The 21,044-nt window shown below is 36.3% G+C and overlaps 1 protein-coding gene and 1 long non-coding RNA gene across 2 annotated transcripts; one reads left to right on the top strand and one right to left on the bottom strand.

Annotated features, from left to right (window-relative positions):
- The first annotated feature begins 7,081 nt into the window (after positions 1-7,081).
- On the top strand, positions 7,082-15,345 carry LOC116252450 (uncharacterized). Its single transcript, XR_004172212.2, has 2 exons — positions 7,082-13,297; positions 15,056-15,345. It is a non-coding gene; the product is annotated as an uncharacterized LOC116252450 (long non-coding RNA).
- Positions 15,346-16,116: 771 nt separating this feature from the next.
- Positions 16,117-19,828, bottom strand: LOC116253048 (red chlorophyll catabolite reductase-like). Its single transcript, XM_031627774.2, has 2 exons — positions 19,319-19,828; positions 16,117-16,848 (listed from the first exon to the last, which is right to left on the bottom strand). Exons 1-2 carry the CDS (start codon positions 19,691-19,693, stop codon positions 16,222-16,224), a joined length of 1,002 nt encoding a protein of 333 aa, XP_031483634.1. The 5' UTR covers positions 19,694-19,828; the 3' UTR covers positions 16,117-16,221.
- Positions 19,829-21,044: the final 1,216 nt, after the last annotated feature.

Here is a 21,044-nt window from a genome sequence, read left to right as displayed (position 1 = left end):
GTTTTCCAACTAATTTTGGACCGTATTTGAACTGCTTTCAACTTATATTGGCTCTTTTGCCTGAAAATGATGTCAACCTATCTAGTTTAGGTGGAGACACTTAGTCCCCACTTACGACCCAGTTATCCAAGGCCATCCCTTGCCATTTATACCATTTTTCTCGCACTGCTTGGTAAACCCCAGGAAATCTGAGAAATTAGCTAGTTGAACCCAATTTTCCTTCAACCATGTACCTTCTATATAAAACCCATATGCTAGTGTAAATGCCCAAATTTTTGGTGTCTGATGGAGGTCAATTGAGCCAGAACAACTCCGAATTTTAGCTCAATTTTAGGTCAGTTTTGTAGTTGTATTTCCAACTAAGGTTCACATAAGTCTAGTATAACAAAACCAACTTTAGTAGTTTGTAAAGTTCAGCCTTTTGTAGTTTAATTTTGACCAAACCAGTCGAATTGAAACGAAATGGGTCCATTCATAAGGAAACAATCTAATTCCAACTCAATTTCACTATTAATTCCCAAACGGAGCTTTATTATATCCTACCGAGCTTGTTGATAATGCATGTAATGCATTATTTTTTAATAATATTCTCATGCAATTCTGGTGAATTTTACTGCTTAAACCCCCATATTTGTACTTGGAATGGTGGTTTAAATTTGACTTAAAATGGAGCCACTCAATATAGTGAAATTTGATTTCTCAAGGGAGGTTGTCCTTGTGACTGTGTTACCAAATTTAATGAGCAGAATGGATTTGTAAACCTTGCAACCAAATTCTCTTGAAAGATAGTCATGTTCTAAAAATATAGACATTTTATTTCTGTCTAGAATTTAGCTGGACCTAGCTGGAAGAATTGGATCTTTTCATGTGTTGTGTCTATTTGCTCCTAGCATGTTTAGCCTTCTACCTGAAACTTGTACTTTATTTATTTTTTGCGATCTTAGCAACCTGTAGATGAATTTTGATCTTAGAAGAAATAATGGGCTACCCAATCAACCGTTGGATTGTCGTTGCCTTTTTCTCCCCTTATATTGTTATCATCAAGGAGTGGTAGAAATTTGGAAAACTTGAGTTCTGATATCCATGTTTATATTAAAGCACAATCGATATTCAATGTTAAGGTATCAGGATCTTACTCTAATCTGAAGATTGTTTGGCAGCAAAAGGTAACGGTTCATTCATTTTCATGTTATAAGCTCGGGATAAGTAGGCATACACGTACCAGCATATTCTAAAAATAATCATGCAAGGTTACACAAAATAACAGATATTCATGATGTTTATATTTAAAGTTTGATAAGTAGATATTAGAGGTAAAACTCTTAAGGCTAGGTTCATCACCACAGGTGCTATAGTAGACCTCTGCTTCATCAAGTGATGGCTATAGGGAAGAGGCTGAGTTTCTATCAACAAATAACAAATAGACTGAGAAATGCAAGGGTGGAGCCGTTTTTTTTTTTTTATGAAACATTGAATATGTAGTTAACAAATTTTCAATTGACGATGAGGCAACTCTAGGATGCAAACCAGCCATGTCTTTCTATCAAGATGGAAAACTTTCTCAGCATTTCTTTTGATGATTTGTTATTTCTTTGGTTTGCCATTTTCCTCTTCTTTTATCTATATTTCACCTTCTACTATTAAATTAATATAAGAATGCTCAATTTTTATGTTCACAAGAAGCAAATACATGGCCCAAATCAAGTTTACAAGATGAATGGAAATGATGAGTAGACTCTTGATGGCCATTGTAGAGTACTATTTTATAGAAAGAAAGAGTATAGGAATGGGGAGACCACTATTGAGAGTATAGGAAAGTAACTAGAAGATTGTTTATACTTGTACAAACAATTATGAAGAGTTGATAATTCATGAACAATGTAATTGTTTTTGTATAAATAGCAATTATCTTTTGCATGAATTGTTGATTTGTTTCTCCGTATCTTTTCTCTTTCTCTCTCTCTCTCTCTCTCTCTCTATATATATATATATATATATATAAAGAGAGAAAGAGAGAACTATTGTTTCATCGTAGATATTCAAATATTTCCTTTGAGTATTTTTATAATGAAACAACAGGCTTTAAAAAACAAACATTGGGCAGGATGAACAAGACAAATAGTACACTTAGAAATAAAACAAATGCTGGACATAAGGAAAAAACTGTGAAGAACAACATTGACGTCTTGTTGTTCCGCCCTATCCTATGGTACATCGATCAAACCACCCATTAGCTAGCACACACAAAGCACACACAAGACTTTCATTAGTTTTGTGATTTTTCCTTTTGACATATTATAAAGTAAGAGTACATCTTTAGTTTACGACTGAAAAAAATAGAAAAAAGAATTACTAGTTTATTTGAAAACTCGATACCATTGAGGGACTGGTTTTGAAAAACTAGGTCGACCCATCCTTTTCTCGTTTTCCGACCTATGTTGGTGAGGCTTTTTGGAGGAGAAGGTAGTAGCCGGTGATCTGATGCCCCTTTTTGGTGATCCTCAGTCTTTGATTTGTGACCGATCTTCTTCCATTTCTCAACTGCTAAAGCCCTGCAATGAAGCTCGAAGAAGAGGAGGAGTCGGTAGAGGATTCTGATGGATTTATAGGAGTCGCAGCGGAAGTCGGTGATGAAGAATCTCCAACGTCTCCAGTGTGCAGCGAATATCCCTGTGAAACCAACAAGACAAAGGAAAGAGAAAGAAGAAGAAAACTGATTTAGGGGTTTCCTTCCAAGGGGCTCCTCACGGATGATGTGTTAGAGAGATCCTCAAACTCTGGATATGCTAGGAATATATAGTCCAGCCCCTTAGGTTTTCCCCAACCCTAGCAGCGGTTACGTAAGTGTGAGAGATTTTAGGTGAGCATTAAAGCTCGTAACTGCAAGTGGGCCTCCTTGCAGTTACGAGATGAATGGGTAAGGCTCATGGTCACTACCACTACCCAACATCTCCCACTTGGCCATGAGACCGCCAGCTTGCTTCCACTATCTATGGGTTTTCTTAATTTTTAGTTACGAGGTTTTCCATAATTGGCTTGGCCATCGTAACTTGAATTTTCATTCAAGGATTGTAGCGAGGTTTTCCTTTCAATGGTTTTCCATCGCAACCTTTCAAGTATTCAATATATTTCACATTATAACATATTAAAACTTAGTCCCATGTGGACCACAAGTTTTACATAAAACATCAAGACTTCTCTTGATAATAATGCTAGCAATCATGTACACATTTGAAACGTACATGCATATTCTCTTCTTGTTCAACAACAAAAACAACCTGGATATTTTTCAACCACCTCATAAAAAGGCAAACCAGGATTTTTCTAGCCCCATAAGGGCTACATGTTTGGCAAATAAATCATTTGAAATCCTTTTTGTCAAAATTGCTAGCAATCGTATGAATATATTTAATTCATATATCTGAGAACATATCAACCTTAAAACAAGGCTAACCTGGACTCTCTCCATGTATACTGACAAGTTAAATTAGATGCTTGTATCATTTCCAGCACACAAACTAATATACATCGAAAGCCAATGATATATTTCCTTTAATTGTTTTCCACAATTACTCAACTCCTTTTAACAACAAGAGTTCCATAGCATTCATGCAATGCATTATATCATATGACAAAGCAATATTAGCTTTTCAACAAAGCAAATGGCATATTCAAGTGTGCTCCCACTTATCAAATATTAACATAGTCATCAACTTGATTAGTGACACGTAATCTTTATTATGCCTATTTAAGAGAATGAACAATCAACTCATAGTCTATCATACAAGCACTTTTCATCTTGTATAATTTTCATCAATGTACTCTCTCATACAATGAGACTCATCAAGGTCAATACATAATTTTGACAACCCATGCATGCAATCAACAATTCACATATCTCTACATATGTATACCACAAGATGATCAATAAGATCACTAATAAGCTTCAGTTGGACGTTTAATACCAAACTGATTCTTAGTCGGTTCATTACCTGACCGCTTATTAGCATATTCAATCAATCAAACTTGTTCACCAAACAATTATTCACATATAATCATGAAACTCACTACCCAATCGGTTCATTACCAGACTGATCATCATACGAATCATGCACAATTGATTCATTATTAAATTGTTTCTCAGTCGGTTCATTGCCAGACTGTTACCCAGTTGGTTCATTGCCAAACTGTTCTTCAATCGGTTCATTGTCAGACTGATTATCTGAATAAATCAGATCCTCCAATAGATCGTTATGATCTCCCACTGGTTTATTGTCTCTGTTATTCTTATTCGAACACTTCAAACTCATGCATAAAAAATATCATATACCCTACTTTCATTTGGGTATCCAATACATATGTATTTGCAAACATATCGTTTCATTTTTAGATATGCATTTAACATGCATTATAGATCTCCAAGGATCTCAATATGGATCTAATTAGTGTGGATCTCATTATATTCTTGAGTATTATTTTATACCTCATGAAAAATTAAAATCACGTTCATCCTCAAACAGAAACTTGCTTAATAGCAAGCTAGCTTTGTTTGATCCAAAAACGAACAAATAACATAATATACTTGGATCTAATATAAACAGGATATGGATGTTTAACCATATATCCAAAGCCACATGAATATAAAGATTCAGATTATATTATCATAGATCCAAACTAGTAACATCCACAATACTACTAATATGATATTTAAAACACATGATCCTCATTGAAATATTACACACTATGATTCAACAACTATATTTGGATCATTGCTAACTCATCTCTCTTTTGAGAAAAACAAGTTATCATGTACTAGCACTTTAGTGCTACAAAGCTTCAAACGAATGCACTCTAGCCAATATGAATTTTGGTCCAAGAGTATTATATTACATCTCTTGAGTATGCATTAAAACAAATTCATTTTCCTAAGAAGGAAAAAAAAATGAAGCTTTATTCAATAATTCTCCATAATCACCTTTGAATTTAGAATGACAACACATATTACAATATGATCATATCCAAAGGCAAACATGATAACATATATTGAAACTAAAACAACAAGATATGAATTATTCTCACATATCCAAACAAGTCAGTTTAGATCTGCAGCTAAACTTTACGTAATGTGGATTTCATTAGTTCAAATATGGAAATTTGGATCAAACCAACAATATCCACAATACAATAATCTGAATTTGAAACACAAATGATCCATATGAAGTACTGTGCAATATGATTTCAATAACCATGCTTGGATCCAAACAATAGTCCAACTATTGAACAAGGTGAAACAAGAAAAGTGTCTTTACCTTCAGATGATGCACGTTTGTACCCAAACTTATCCATCACCCTTAAGAGCAAATAAAATAAGTCTTTAAGTCAAGGCATTCAAACTTATACGAGTTCCAGTCCAAGAGTGCTACATTACACTTCTTGAATATATATTTTAAAACAAGTTCACCTCATTAATGGAGTAAATAAGGCCTTGTTCAATAGCACTCTAGAATGATTTGAATCTAAAAGGACAACAAATATCACAATATCATTGAATCCAAAAAGCAAACATGATATATTGTGTTTAGTAACAGCACGAGAATTTGGATCCAATGATTCAACCAAGTTAATTTGGATCTTAATGGATCAAGACCCAACATAACGTTATAAGGATTCACCATGTCTAAGAGTGTTGATTTACACCTCTTAGCATATCAACATGCAATAACATAATCATTCCTTCTAACTGGAATTCATCTTTAGCACTCTAGTGTTACACATTGAAAATGTACAACTTGTAAAACCATTAGCTCTAAAAATCAATGTTCATCATAATATGTTTAGATCTAATATAAACAATATATAGATCTTGAACAAGTAAAATTAGATCATGCTCCAAAAGAGTGCAATGTTCAGTGTGAGATCCAAATTCAACAACTGAATATGGATTTTTAAAACAAAAGTTTTGGTCATATCTAATATCTGCATAGACCCAAAATGACGATAAATAATCGTAAATCAAGTATAATAACATATACTTGAACCAACATAAACAAGATATGGATTTTTAACCAACATCCAAACAAATTTAGATCTGAATATGTCATGATTCAAACTGAATCCAAATATGGATTTAAGCAACAATCAGATCCAAAGCACAAAATCCAAATATTGATTTAGTTTCAGATCTTACCCATGTCGATCCACACACAATAATATCAATACTAATTGATATGTGTTTTTAACAAATAAAGAGGATCAAAATCCAATATGAATGTGTTTCAACACCATATCCATATCCAAATAAGATTTTAGTTAGTGTACAAGCACAGAGTTTATACCGCCATTTGATCATGCATCCATAAATAACAAAACTGCATGAACATACATACATGTTACAAACCATGTAGTTTTTGGTTCTTGACCAATTTTGAGGCTCCCACTCTAAAAGTCATTACCAAATTAATTCCGTGACAAATATAGAACAATAATACATGGAAATCAATAAGGAGAATAATATATCAAATATCTCCAAAACCATTCTAAGGTATCACTTAAATAAGGAAAAGTCATATTAAAATTTTAGACCGTGAGTTTCCTTTTTCATTTTCAAAATTGCCTTTAGAACTCTTTTCTGTAAGTTTAATAAGTCTGAGTGGTACTTGTATGCAATTTTACAAAATAGCTTGGTCTTTCACCGAAATTATAAAACAATCTTCTGGAACCCTCTTTCAGAAAATTATAATAAGTCTGAGGGTATTACGACGCAATTTCATATAAAATCACGGTCTTCTATTGAAATTGCAAAATAATTTATCAGAACCTTCTTTTAGAAATTTATAATAACTCAGGGGATACCCCTACGCAATTTCGTATAAATTTCTAGGTTTTCATCAAAATTAACTTTCGCAAACCTCTTTCTGAAAAAGTTTTTCGCAAAAACGTTGCGGCATTAATTTATCAAAATTGTAACAGCTTTTTTTTTGAAAATTAAGCAAAACGGGTGGACTGATTTTGTAATTTTTACACTTTTGGTATAAATACCCCTCCGAACCGTTTTTTCACTCATTTCTTTTCGCTCGATACTCTCTCCCCTCTCGCGTGAACCCTTTCTCCTCTTGCGAGAGCTGAGCTAGGGTTTCACATTGCAGCTTCTTCCTGCCCACCGATGCCTTCAGCCGCCACCTCCTCCTTCTCTGCCCTCGCTCCTTCTCTGTTGCCACCTTGAGGAAGACAACTTCCCCAAACCAGAAGCTTAAAAAAAATGGCTTCCTCAGTCTCCGCTTTCGCTGAGACAACGGTGAACCGGCAGACTACAGAGGAACGACAGGAGGAGGTTTCCAAGGCGTAACGCTGTCTTCCCCTTTACCCAAGTCGCCTCCTTGCTTTCAGCAAGAGATCTGTGCTTCTCGCACGAGGAAGACGACTGTCTTCCAGTCGATCGGGCGACTGCTACTTTTCATCGGTAGAGAAGAAAGGCAGACAGGTCGAGTTCAAGAAAGGATTTTAAGTCCTAACAAAAAACAGTAATTGTTCCTCCGGATTTGACAGACGGGAGAATCCCGGCTCTTTTCTAGTAGCCATTGGGTTAGTTTCTCAAAAAAGAGCAAATGTTCTGTGTTCCATTTCCTCCTTATTCTTTATTTATTTTATTTTGGCTCTGTTGTATGTCGAGCAGAGCAGGCTCTGCCTCCTTTGCTACCGTTTGGCAGAGACGCAGGTCAAAAAAAATTTACTTGAAGTAGTGGAGTTCTTTACGAGGGTGCTGATCTAGAAAAGTATTGACAGAGCTGATGTGCTCAGTCCTGGTCTCAGTCTCTCGCAGACACAGGGAAAAAGAAAGCGACATAATATGTAAAGCAGAGGATTCCAGACCCAAACAATACTATCATGCTTCATGCTTGAACTTACTTTTGCCTAGCATGCTTTATTTTCAGTAAATGGATCACAGCATGATACACTCATGATGCACAGATGACACATGCTTCACAGTAGTATAATCTGCACAGGCACAGGCACCATCGAAAACACTTACTGGTGTTCGATAGAGATGGCTCTGATACCACTGATGGATTTATAGGAGTCGTAGCGGAAGTCGGTGATGAAGAATCTCCAACGTCTCCAGTGTGCAGCGAATATCCCTGTGAAACCAACAAGACAAAGGAAAGAGAAAGAAGAAGAAAACTGATTTAGGGGTTTCCTTCCAAGGGGCTCCTCACGGATGATGTGTTAGAGAGATCCTCAAACTCTGGATATGCTAGGAATATATAGTCCAGCCCCTTAGGTTTTCCCCAACCCTAGCAGCGACGTAAGTGTGAGAGATTTTAGGTGAGCATTAAAGCTCGTAACTGCAAGTGGGCCCCCTTGCAGTTACGAGATGAATGGGTAGGGCTCATGGCCACTACCACTACCCAACAGATTCTAGTGTCGGGTGCTGCAGCAAATCCGGGATTCAACTGGACCAAGCCCTCGTTTAGGCTGTTTTTATGGCTTTTAGCATTGTATTTTATCTATTAGCTAGATTTTACTGTTTTCACCATATGGATTAGGATTTTGTTTAGTTTTAGTTCAGTTTATCGCAGGTATCATGTGTTTTCTGTAAAATCCAGCATGTAGTAGTAACAAATCGTGCATACATCTGCTGTTTGAGCTGGGTTCTTTATGCATTTTCACTGGAATAGCTGTTTTGGAGTAGGAGTCTAGTGTAACTAACTAATTTCCTTTGATTTTCTGCAATTTCTATTGTTTCCAACCTCTATTCATTGTACATTTATGCATATTAGTGTAGATTAGACGTTTAGGTGTTGTGTTTGCTTTAGCAGTGTTTTTTTAGTAGAACATTGGTGCTTTCATCGGAGTCGGCTTTAGTGTTGGCACATGAGCTCGCTGCCACGACTTGGCCACATTCAGTTCTTAATTTGATTGTTGTTTCCTCTAATTGCAGGTAGTGTTAGCTCTTATTTTGTTTCAATTTGTGTGTTTTAGTTAGTTTTAGGATATTAATGGCTGCTTGTAGGTGAATGCTTAGTTTTTTCTTTTAATTTAAATTTGGGTTTTGGTAGGTGTTGGCTAGAATCGCCTAAAATCAGCTCGTTAGAATGTGTTGGAGATGTCCACCAGCTGATGGCTGGCTGAGTGGTCGATTTTTTCTGCTCCTATATAGATTTTATATTTATCTTGTTTTTGGCTACTTAGATTAAGTGCATTAGTTGTTTAGTAATGTTGTGTGCTTGACTTTAGTGTTCAGACTGGGTTTCATGCAGGTTTTCATGTGCCAGACTGAGTTTTTGTTCTCTTACAATAATTTCTGTTATACTTTATGGTGGTTCCTGTAATACCAGTTGGATTTGGATGCATTTGGCATTGAACCTTGTAAATTTTAGTTTAACTTGCGGCACGTGGCATTTTAGTATAGTGTTTTAATATGTGGACTGCGTTATAGCATGCTAGAAGCATAATTTTGTATTTCTGTAATTCTTAGGTTAATGTGCATCTAGTTTTAGTTTAATTTCTGCAATAACTTCATAGATTAGGTGCCCCACAGTTGATTTTTAGATTCTTTATGGGCAGGAGGATGTTCTTTATCTTGGTTTAATAGTTATCATTCTTTATGTGCAGGAGGATGTTCTTTATCTAGGTTTAATAGTCATCTAGTTACTTTTATCTCTTAGAGTTCATAGATTAGGTGTTAAACATGTTTAGTAATTGATGTTGGTGTGTAAACTGTGTTTTAGTTAGTTAGAAACATAAGTTTATGTTTTTCTTTGCCTTTATCTAATTTACATCTTGTTTTTACAACTCACTGTAATAAATGCATAGCCTAGGTGATTATCTTGTGGGTTGTGATGATTTTAGTTTGTGACTGCAGTAGTTGTAACTTGTAAGTGTATTAGTGTAGTGTAGCGTAGATGCACTAGAGGCAGCCATCTAGTCTGCTCAAGTAACGCAATTGCTGGCCAGAGACTTTTCTATAAAACCTTGTTTTCCTTGTTAAATTTAATAGCTTTTTAGTTGTTTAATGTATTTGCAGCATGTAATGTAGATGTTAGTTATGTTTTATACTTTAAGAGTTTGTATTGTGTTTATTGATCGTTACAGGTCTGCCAGTTAGTGTTGGTTCAATTTACAGTAGTTAACTGTAGTTTCTAGTTTAAATATTGTTTTCCTAGTTGTATTTAATAATTATTGTTCGCTTGGATTAATTCTTAAGTAAATTTTAGTTGTTAATATTTAATTATATCTAATTTAATATTGCAATCTGCTCTTTACTGTTTGCAGGTTCTATTTATAGTGTATTGGTGTTCTACATGGTTTCTTACTTTATTTTTACTTTAACTTCCACTATAGTTTAAAAGGTTAAATAGTTGTTTTCTCTTTGAAAGAGTTTTTAGACAAAAAATTAGTTTTTAGTAATTAGTTTTAGGTAAATTAAGATGTGGATTGCCACTAGTGTTTTATATGTTTTAGAGATAGAAAGTGTGGACTCTGATATTATACCTTGGTATTTGCTGTTTTTTTTTTTTATAATTTATAGTGCATTTGGTAGGAGCTTTTTAATTTTTAATTATATTTAATTTAATATTGCAAACTGCTTCTTTCAGGTTTTCAGGTCCTATATATAGTGTCTGGGTGCTTTAACTTGTTTCTTATTATATTTTTAATGTAATTTCTACTATACTTTTAAAGGTTAACTAGTTATTTCTTGTTTGAAATAGTTTTTAGATGAAAATTAGTTTAGTAATTAGTTTTACCTAAATTAAGGTGTGGACTGCTACAATTGTTTTCTTGTTCTACAGAGAGAACATGTGCACTATGGTGTTATGCCTCGGTTTCTGTAATCTCTAGTGTAGTTGGTACCCGTACCGGTGTCCCTGTCGGCATGTCACTCAAATAAAGTACCCATATGACATGGGCTCTATGCCAAAAGTTTCTATCGGAATGGAAATTTGTACAATGATCTAATTAAATATCCACAGTTGGTATGCTTCGGCACCTCATTTTCATTAAACGAAATATTGCTCATTTAGTATATTATGTGTCCCAATTTATGCATAAACCAATAACTATGTATATATGATTGTCACCGAATATTCGAACAGAGCACGAGAAAAATGTTAAAAACAGGTCAGCTATAAAAAATGTGAAAAATGAGTGTTATTCGTGTTTTATTCCCTGTTTTGTGTTTTTGCTTTTTTTTCACGTTTTCTTTTTTGCTTTTATTGTGTTTTTCCATGTTTTTAATTGCCAAATTTTATTTCACATTTTTTGCATTATATTGTTAATTTTTATATTTTTTAAAATTTGCCCTGAGAAAAACAACTTTGCCGTTTTGCCGTATTATAATCTGAAGAAAAAACTTGCCGCTTTATACTGAAAACAATATATGTGAAAATGGTAAATATTATGCCACAAAGAAGATATTGATTAGAAATTGGTACATATGAGATCATCTCGTAAGAGGTCAAGATGAGTTGAGAATAACTTTTTATGTTATTGTCTATACCTTGAAGTGAATCTAGTATCTTAAACTGGTATTAAACAAAAAATTGTTTGCTAAATCAATTAAGAAGCTGAATATAGACATATGATTACTATCAGCAACTAGAGCTGCATGCGCTGAACATTTATTGAGCGAAACAAAAGAATTCAATTAAGGTGACTATTCTTATATGATAACTTTACTGATACAAATATCTCTTTGGTACGATCCATCTTGTTAATATAATGTATAGAGATATATCAATACTTCATCAAATAGAATGTCGAATGTAAGAAAATTGAGTGTTACTATGTTTTATTGTTTCATACTGAAAAATCAAATGGTTGTTATATCCATTAAAAAAGTCACAATTTTTGGTAGGTTAGGGTTTATCGTGTGTGTAGATATGTTTGGAATCACGGTTACACAATTATGGACATTATTGTTTTGCATTATAGTTTGTAACATTTATTTATTTAAATGAAATTTGGTCATGCACTTTATATTGAACTCCACACTAACTTGTTACGGGTATTATTCTCCCATGGTATGTGTTGCAACAAGTCCCTACATTGAAGACAGGAATCTGTATGTCCTTTGCTCTTACTTTTAAATATTTCACAAAAATAACTTTTGGGCATTTGATTTTCTCAAATATACTAGTAAAATACTAATTGACTCAAAATATAATCTTTTAAGCCGATTTAGGAAAAGAGCCAAAATTAATTTTACATGATCATGAAGAAAAAGTTTTAAATGCGGGTGCTACTAGCCATGTGAAATGACATCTATAGATGAAAGAGTTAAGAGTTTGGAACACATAACCACTTCACACCCTCCTTCATGTTAACCTAGTTATTGATCAGCTCTCAGATCAGACTAACTAAAAAGATTATTTTTGGATTTACATTTTTCACCAAAACCAGTTATTCAGATTCAGCTCTATCAGATATACAATTTGATTCCAAATGGTTGACATCTCAATTAAATCCATGGCTATGCTGGTAAGACTCAAATATTCAACATGTCATTCAAAGGGAAGCCATGCATCATCAGCATTGAATACATGGAAAACTATCTAAAAAATATTATTATAGTTGGGTCAAATAAGGCATAAACACTTCCAATCCAACTAGACAGAAAGAATCAGGAACTTGCAAGTGAGTTGGCCTTTAGGGGGCGTTTGATGAACAGGAAATACACTGTTCATCGAGAAATAAAATTCAAAAATTTAAAATTTTTCCACCGTCTCAAACGGAGAAAAATTTATTCGACCGTTGAGGTTTCAGAAAATTTTTTCCGGAAAAAAATTTCCACCTGGAGAGACGGAAATTTTTTTTCGGAAATAAATTTTTGCCCGTTAGGGCACGCGAGCGCTCCCTCTTCGCGTCTTCCTTCTCTTCCTTCCTATGCCGCAGCCGCTCCCTCTTCTTTCCCGTCATCTCACAGGCGCTCCCTCTTCAGCCGCGTCGTCTCACAGCCGCTCCCTCCACTCCACCCGAGCAGTGCAGCCGCGAGCCTCCCGTTCCTCTCTTTCTCGCAACGTAGTGTCTCTCTCTCTCCCTCTCTCATTCTCTCTCTTGTTCCCCTCTCCAAGTCGGCCTTTTCAATGGAGCCCTTTTTAATCCGCTGAAGCAATCTGCGCAACCTCTTCGTCTTCGCCTCTCTCTTTCTTTCCCCATCCGTTGCAATCTAGACACAGGGAGAAGATAAAGAGGACTCGAGAGATCGTCAGATTAACTCACCGTCTCTTTTCCTTGCCGTCAGAGAGAACCGCTGCTGAGTGGCGCTGCTCCTGATCCTCCTTCTCACCAGAAGTCCTTTGTAAGTCTCTCTCTCTCTCTATCTGCTCTGTTTTAAGCTAGGGTTTCTCATTTTTTCCTCTCTTTTTTTGTGTAATATTCAGTATTTTTTGTTTTTTGGTATGATGTTTCAACATTGTAAAGCACACAACTTCTCAGTTGCATATCAGTTTCTTACGTGTTATTTCACTGATTTTTTGTCAAACATTTTGTGTGAATATTCGAACCACGCATTTGATGGAAATGAAATCTCCAACATTTTGAAAAAGCCTGTTTTAGCGTTTCCAACTACTGAAGCCATTTGGGGGATTTCTGGTTGTTGTAGCAATTTAATGAGTTGGTGTTGGCTCCAAAACAAGACATTTGTTTTGTAGAAGACACGACTCAAGCATTGAGATGGGTCAACGGACACTCTTTGTTCTTATCCAATTCGCAAGGGTTGTTAATTTCTCATATTCACATTAAACTACAATATGTGTTCAAATTGCTTCAGATTTATCCAATTGAGTTATTATCAGATTTGGCTGATTCGTGTCATTGAAATGATACCTGAATATGTCTTCTAATCAGTTCAGAATCTTCAGATTTATTTAATGATTTAAGAGTAAAACTTTAAGAAGCGTTTTGATTGATTCACATATATTTTGATTATCACAATGATATCTAACATTTGTCTTGATCATTTCATATTTTGTCATCATAACTGTTACTAATATTGTTTCTGAATGTGATGTGCATTTGCATTACTTAAGGGTTATCAGATTCATATCTTAGATTAAGGTTCAACCATGTCCTTTTATTAGGTCCAGTTGAACCATTGCACGTATAGCTTTGATAAGCACGTCCTTTCCTACTAGTTTTTGCTCGATTACACATTAGGCAGACAGTATTCACCTGCAAACCAGGCCACGTCCTTGCAGTAAAAAACAGACTAATTGGCCAAAAATCAGCTCAGGTCAGATCTGGCCAGGGCTCAGGCAAGCATACCCATCCCTTATACCATGTGCAATCAAGGTATTAACTCGCACGAACAATTGTTGAGCTGCAAACAAATGATAAGTTGAATTTTGAATGCCTAATGACAAGCATTGCAGCAAATATGCAGGATGTGTCGGTTTTGTTCATTACATCTGCTTAAGATGGAAGATAATGAACAAGCAGTTAATTGTATGTTGAACTGAGATATAAACAACAGATGATGGATGTCTGATTCTGCTGAACAAGGATTACATCTAGCAGCAAACAAACTTCTAGCTGATACGATTGGTTCTGGTTGAGGTTCAGGTCCCAACAACACAAGATATTGCTGATAGACAGAATTGACTTTTGCTATGGTTGAGAAACTAGCAGGTCTGAAGTAATAGTTTGGGTTTTGGTTTATTAAAAGGACGGTTCCCTATACTAAAAACACAAGTGTCGTACCTTTACCATACACAAGTTGCGATTGTGTTAGCCACGTGTGTTCTACACAATTTCATTTTAGACCATAATCTTGAAGCAGAGCAGTTTGATGTTGATGAAAGTGCATGTGACGATGCAAATGAGAGCACATCGTTTGTAAACGAGGATGAAAGTACGACACAAAGTGTTCGTCGAGGATCGAATAATGATCTGCGCAGCACAATAACATCTCAAATGTTTACAGATTTTCAAATTCGTAGGTGCGGATTAACTTATCACACACATAAACAATTATGTCGCAGTACAATAACAATTTCATTTTATCGCTTTTTACGCTTTAATCTCTTCGAAAATGTGATGTCTTTGTTTATGTTTTCAGGACTGATGGAAGATGAAGGACTGACATGATTGTGACGAATGTTCGAAGGTCGTGCAAGGGGAAAATTTGATTCTGTTTGTGTTTTTTGTTTTCTTATGGTGCAAAGACACTGCATATGTATTTGCTTCTATGGATACTCGACACATGCACTTGGCTTTCTATTGAACGTTGAAGCTCTTCTGAACAGTGAACACTGATGGGAATATGTAAATATTTTATCACTGATGGGACTTTGTATGTGGTTTGATGCGCATTTTATCACTGATGGGACTATGTTTAGTATTTTATCATTGATGGGAACAATGATTCGATCCTTCTTTATTCACTTTGTCCTGCTTTAGATGGTCCTCTTTATTCACTCTGTCGTGCTGACATTGCGCTTTGTTGTTGAATTGTATGGTATGTTTGATAGTCTATTGACGTGCTGTTGAATTTTGGTTTTTTATGGCTTTCATATTTGTTATATGTTCCTTAGAATTGAGTTGTTGCATCCGCGTAATGGAGCGTGAGATGCAATTGGGCAACAATTCAGTACTTCGTAATGAATATCTCAATTTAGAATGTTAAAATTGTGATTTTGTTTTCATGCAATCCTTACGGTTGAGGAAGATGGATCCTCCCAACCGGGTGAATGAGTTCATCATTAGACCGGTGGGTGAATTTGAACCGAAAGGTTCAAATCAATGTCAACTTGAAAAGGGGCAGAAGGTCGGCAAATCATAATTGTTATAATCGACTGTGTGGGCGATTATATCCGGTCTATACATCCATACATTCATAACCATGTTCTTGCCATATTTTTGTAAATCTGGATAAATGTTTCCTTATCATCAAACTAAGAATTAATTTTCTGAAAATATATTTCTGTACCATCAAACTCATAAATATGGAATTGGAAATATATTTCTGAGTCATCACACACACACCAAAATTGGAATCGGAAAAATCTTTTCCATTCTCTTTTTCCATTTCCTATATTTCTAGAAATATATTTCCAAAAATATATTTCCCGGCCATCGAACGGCCCCTTAAAGAACTAGATGAAAAGTATACACCGGAGCAACCACAAAAACCACTAGACTTCCCATCTCACATTACAATTTGGTTCACAAAATCTACTAATATACAAATACATTGAGTTTTTGAATGAGATGCAACTTTGTTTCTTATTGCACATAAACTTCCTTCTCTATAGCTGCCAAGACTCGGTTTGCAATGTCTGAATTAAACAATCTTGGCAAGTTTAACCTCATATCTTTGTCCACGCCTATGTTCCATATCATATTGTCACGTAGCAGAATACCATCCTTCTCATTCTCATCCATTTTTGTTTCTTGAGGGCTAGCATACTGCTCAAACCAAATACTCATAATCTCCTTCACAACCTTTCCCAAGGTTTGATCAATTAACTCTTCCACTGAGCAAGTTTTACCATCAACTAACTGTCCTTCACAATTCAAGTTTGTCAATATTGCAGATGGAGAAAAAAGTGTTCGGATGGAAAGGAATGGCGAGATGTAAGGCTGCACTAACTCCAGCTTTTCCAGTTTCTGTCTTTGTAGATCCAATTGGGTGTCTTCGTAGAACTGCTTGAGGTAATCAGGGTGAAGAACAAGATCTCTTCTAGGAAGCAAATCCATGAGGAGTACTGCTGAAGTTGGACTATTTTGTATTATCTCGAAAAGAAAGTGTGGTGCATACGTATTGGTGTTAAGCATGCATATAAGAGTGGTACTATCAAGTAAACCAAAAGGGAGCTCACAGTGAAGCCAGGAAGCCAAAATGTAGCGAACCTGTGAACAGCATATCCATATAAAATTAGAAGGTTCAGTGAAAAGGAAATTAATTAAAATATGTGTAGGCAGTCAACTGTATGATAGCACACATTTCACATGTAAATAAGAAAACAGCAAAAAAATGTCACGATGAATTTGATGCTCAATTATGTCATGTTTTATGTAATTTTGTAACTGAGCTGAATAATGCATGACATCTCTAAAACCAAAATCCCAATGTAATAATGAAATATATCCAAAAAATAGAAGCAATGGTGCTATGCTCTAATGTTGGCACTAAGAGAGGCATGGGGTCCCTTCTCCTCTTCATAAGTTAAACTCATGAGGTGGAGCTGAGCACAGCGATTGAACCCCCATAACCATCGATAAGAACGCATTTCTTCTACTAAAAACAAATAGGTCGGCTAAAGGACTTGTGAGATAGATGATATTTTTAAGATGATTCCTTCCAGCGTACAAATATCGTTAGTTACTAAAGGGAAAAGCTTTCTTGGCTGTTCTATCCCATCAATTATGGGAGTCCATGTTTTCATTTTGGAAGTAAACCAAATAAAAGGATAAACAATTTAATTGTCATGTTGCATGTGAATAACTTCAGGAATTAGAACTTGAATTGGAAAAGAGAAGGTGGTAACACAAAGTTGCTAAATTTAAAGCATTTCAATTTCCATTTACAGCATTGCATCGAAAATAAAAATGGAACGATACCACTTAAATGATTAAAACTTTTTAGCATTGATTTTTTAAAGCTCCACAAGAAGCTCATCCAATTTGGACATTTATTAATTCTTGGGAGATCCATATTTTTCATATATGTGCTAAATGCGTTCGTTGGGGGTTGTGTATCCTACAATGCCTGTCCCTCAAAGACATTTTGATGAAATATCACCAAAACCAGTTCATTCTATGTAACATTTCCTATGGATGGCGGCGCTAGGGTTTTTTTCTTGGGGGGCAAATTTTAATTTTGTGTAGCTAAATAAAATTTCTAAAATTTTGATGGGCAGCAATTACATTTTTCAAAAGTATTATATGGGCCGAATCAGAACTTCCAAAACTTTTAAAATGTAGTTTTGACCTTTCAATACTATCCTGCCCCCTGGCTTCCCCTACATTCCCGGTTAATGTGTCATATTCGATTGCTACAGCCATCAGTCCCTTTCCGAGATTGTACCGATCAATCTCTTTCTGGGATTGTACCCTTGTGAAGAGGTTGTTTGGGAAAGTTGCTATTTGGGAAGTACTATTCCATGCACCTACCCTTAAAAGTGAACAAATTCTTGAAACACTTCTTAAAGGTGGGCAATGAATCTACCCAATTTTTTGGTTAAATGACTAAGACAGTACTATCATAATATTACTGTTCCCAAACAGCCCCTATTGAAATAAGCATCCTGCTAGTACTGCATGCGTTCTCCAACAGCGAAATCAACGATTAAGAATCTCGGCATGCACTTGATAACCGGCATTGGATCATGCAACCATAACAGAATCAATCAAGTGCTAGCAGGCGCAGCCCATGGGATACATAAAGAGATGGGTTAGTGCCTAAATTAGAACAAACTAATTTTTGGCTAGTGCAAAGTGAGTAGGACTGGCCAAGGACTATTGAAAGCTTAAAGTCGATCCTTTAAGGGCAATTTCATTTTCATTTCATTCTATCTTCTGTTTTGCCAAGGGATAGTTTCGTTCCGCAAAAGGTGCCATGTTGTCGTTTTTTCCATTGTGTCTTTATGGGGCACGGCTTTTCTCATTGAGTTCAGTTCCACGGATCACCTGTTTCTATTTTTGGTGCCCCAGGAAAGCAATGTCATTGCTAGGAATCAACAAGAGAAATATTATTGGAAGGTGGACAGACAGGACCCGGTCACGAGATCAGTTAGGAACCATCTTACCGTTTCAAATTTAATTTAGAGCTAAATGAATCTAATCTGCTCTGCGGCCACTAGAAACCAGCAGTTAGTTTTTCCATAAAACACAGCTAGCTACAGAGTCCGCCGTTGGCCAATAACTTGTGCCTGTTGAACTTCCACCAGGGTATTCCGCATCTGCTTTTAGTTTGAGAGAAAAGAATCTGTCAATGTAACCAGCGAATTGAAAACCAATCTGGAACCTGTACATCCATTTTATCTGAACCTTTCTTCTACCATAAAATTAACCATTGCGGATCTTTCCGTCATGCGATTATCCTGCCTCCTTTATGTTTACATCTGATATACTCGTTATTAGGTCCCCATCTCTTCCAATAGCAATTGAAGGGCTCTCAGAGAGCTTAATTTGTTTTGTTAGTTCTACTTATCCTTAGGTTTTGATATCTAGAGCAACCACATATCAAATATTTAGCACAAACAAGAACTCGCAAATTTTTCACGAAACTAGCTAATTAAACACAGAAGCTCTAGTTTCATTAGCACCAACATGGAAAAAAATGAGTAGAAAGGGAAAAATGGGAGGGTGTATGGTGTACCTTGGAGTTTTCTGTTCCAGATCTAAGATTGACAGAGCCGTGACAGGTACCCTCCTGGTTCTTGAAGTACCTAACATCAGAGGGAGTCAAACAAGGGTTCAGCTCAGGGCCCAGTTGTGCATCCAGAGTGATGAGAAGCGACTCCATGAGGGTTCTCTGCGCAGGCGGAAGTCTGTCATCATACTCAACCCAGCTTTTTGGATTCTTTGTGGATGCCATCATGGAGCTGCGACTGAACGAAAGAGACGTTCTTCCTCTTCTTCTTCCCGTTCCCCTTCCTCCTCTACTTAGAGGAAAATGGTCACCTTCAAGTGTTCGGTTTACCGACTGGAGCGCTGGCTGATCAAAGAACGAAGGAGAGAGCAACAGAGCCATAGGAGTGCAACAGTGGCTTCCCCGGCCGAAAGGAAAAAGAAGGAAGACCAATACGGCACAGCCGTTCCACGTGAAGCATCCACCACCAAGAACTTTGTCTACTTGATTTCCCCGCGTTGCAAGTTGCAAGCGATTCATTATTGAATCGACTAAAACAGAAAATAATAAACAAAATTCGTGCCCATTTGAACTGATGAATTTTAAGAACAACGCTATTAAATATATAATAAATAGAAAAGCGCTAAAAAGAGAATGCGAACAACAATTATCAGTAAGAAAAGCAACGATCTGGTTCCTTTATTCTTATAACAATTGCAAAAGCCACCTAATAAATGGTCAGATAACGAATCAATACTCAACCAACCTTTAAGCCTCTTAAATAAGTACTCAATTTTTTTGCGTGTAACTCTCAAACAGGCACTTGTACCAACAAAAACGTCCAAGTAATAAAAAGAATTTACGAGATTGCTCTTCTCAAAATAATCATGCAAAAGCCGTCATCATTAGAGAAGGCCCTTGCCATCTGGCTGAAAAGAAACAAGAAAGAAGTTAAATTTCAATGTGGCTGGGATAATTAATCCTATAGAGCTCGTTTGATGGCTTGGAAAAAAATTCAAAATTGTAAAATTTTTTAGTGCCATCAAACGTAAACTTTTTTTTACCGTTAAACTTGAAATCGGAAATTTTTTTTCGAAAATATGTTTCCACCAAGAAAGGTGGAAACATATTTTCGAATTTTTTTTTGCCCTTTAGGGCACCCTCTTGCTACAGGACCGCAGCTGCCTCCCTTCGTCGCCTCAGCTGCCTCCCTTTGTCGCCTCCCTCCTGCCTCCCTTCGTCGTCTCTCTCACCCTCTCACTCTCCTCCTCTCCTCATCGTCTAGCTCATCCTCTCACTCTCCTGCTCCCCTCGTCATCTCTGTCGCCCTCTCACTCTCCTGCTCCCCTCGTCGTCTCTCTCACCCTCCCACTCTCCTGCTCCCCTAGTCGTCTCTCTCGCCCTCTCACACTCCTTCTCCCCTTGTCGTCTCTCTCGCCCTCCCACTCTCCTTCTCCCCTCATCGTCTCACTCGCCTTCTCACTCTCCTGCTCCCCTCCTCGTCTCTCTCGCTCTTGCTGAAGAACAAATTTTCCATTTCTTCCTCTCTTGTTTGTGCAGTGGCTTCCATGTGGGGAAACCGGGATTCCGTCTATTGTGGCTCGCCCTCGCAGGAAATTGTCAACTTCTGTTTCTGCACCAACTAATTGAGGCTCAATTGTTCCTCTATGAACATATCTGCAAGGTTTTCGTCGAAAAGTTAATGTTCGAACATGAGTGGTGAAGATTTAGGGCTTTTTTGTTTTTTCTGGAT

Source organism: Nymphaea colorata, chromosome 4, assembly GCF_008831285.2.
Source record: "Nymphaea colorata isolate Beijing-Zhang1983 chromosome 4, ASM883128v2, whole genome shotgun sequence".
NCBI lineage: Eukaryota > Viridiplantae > Streptophyta > Magnoliopsida > Nymphaeales > Nymphaeaceae > Nymphaea > Nymphaea colorata.
This window is presented reverse-complemented; position numbering and strand designations above follow the sequence as displayed.

What these genes read in the sequence shown, in the direction of transcription:
- LOC116253048 (XM_031627774.2), bottom strand. Translation starts at nt 19,693, where the DNA reads ATGGCTCTGTTGCTCTCTCCTTCGTTCTTTGATCAGCCAGCGCTCCAG. An exon ending in CTGGAACAGAAAACTCCAAG is followed by an intron (nt 16,849 to 19,318) that starts GTACACCATACA and finishes TGCTGTTCACAG; the next exon opens with GTTCGCTACATTTTGGCTTC.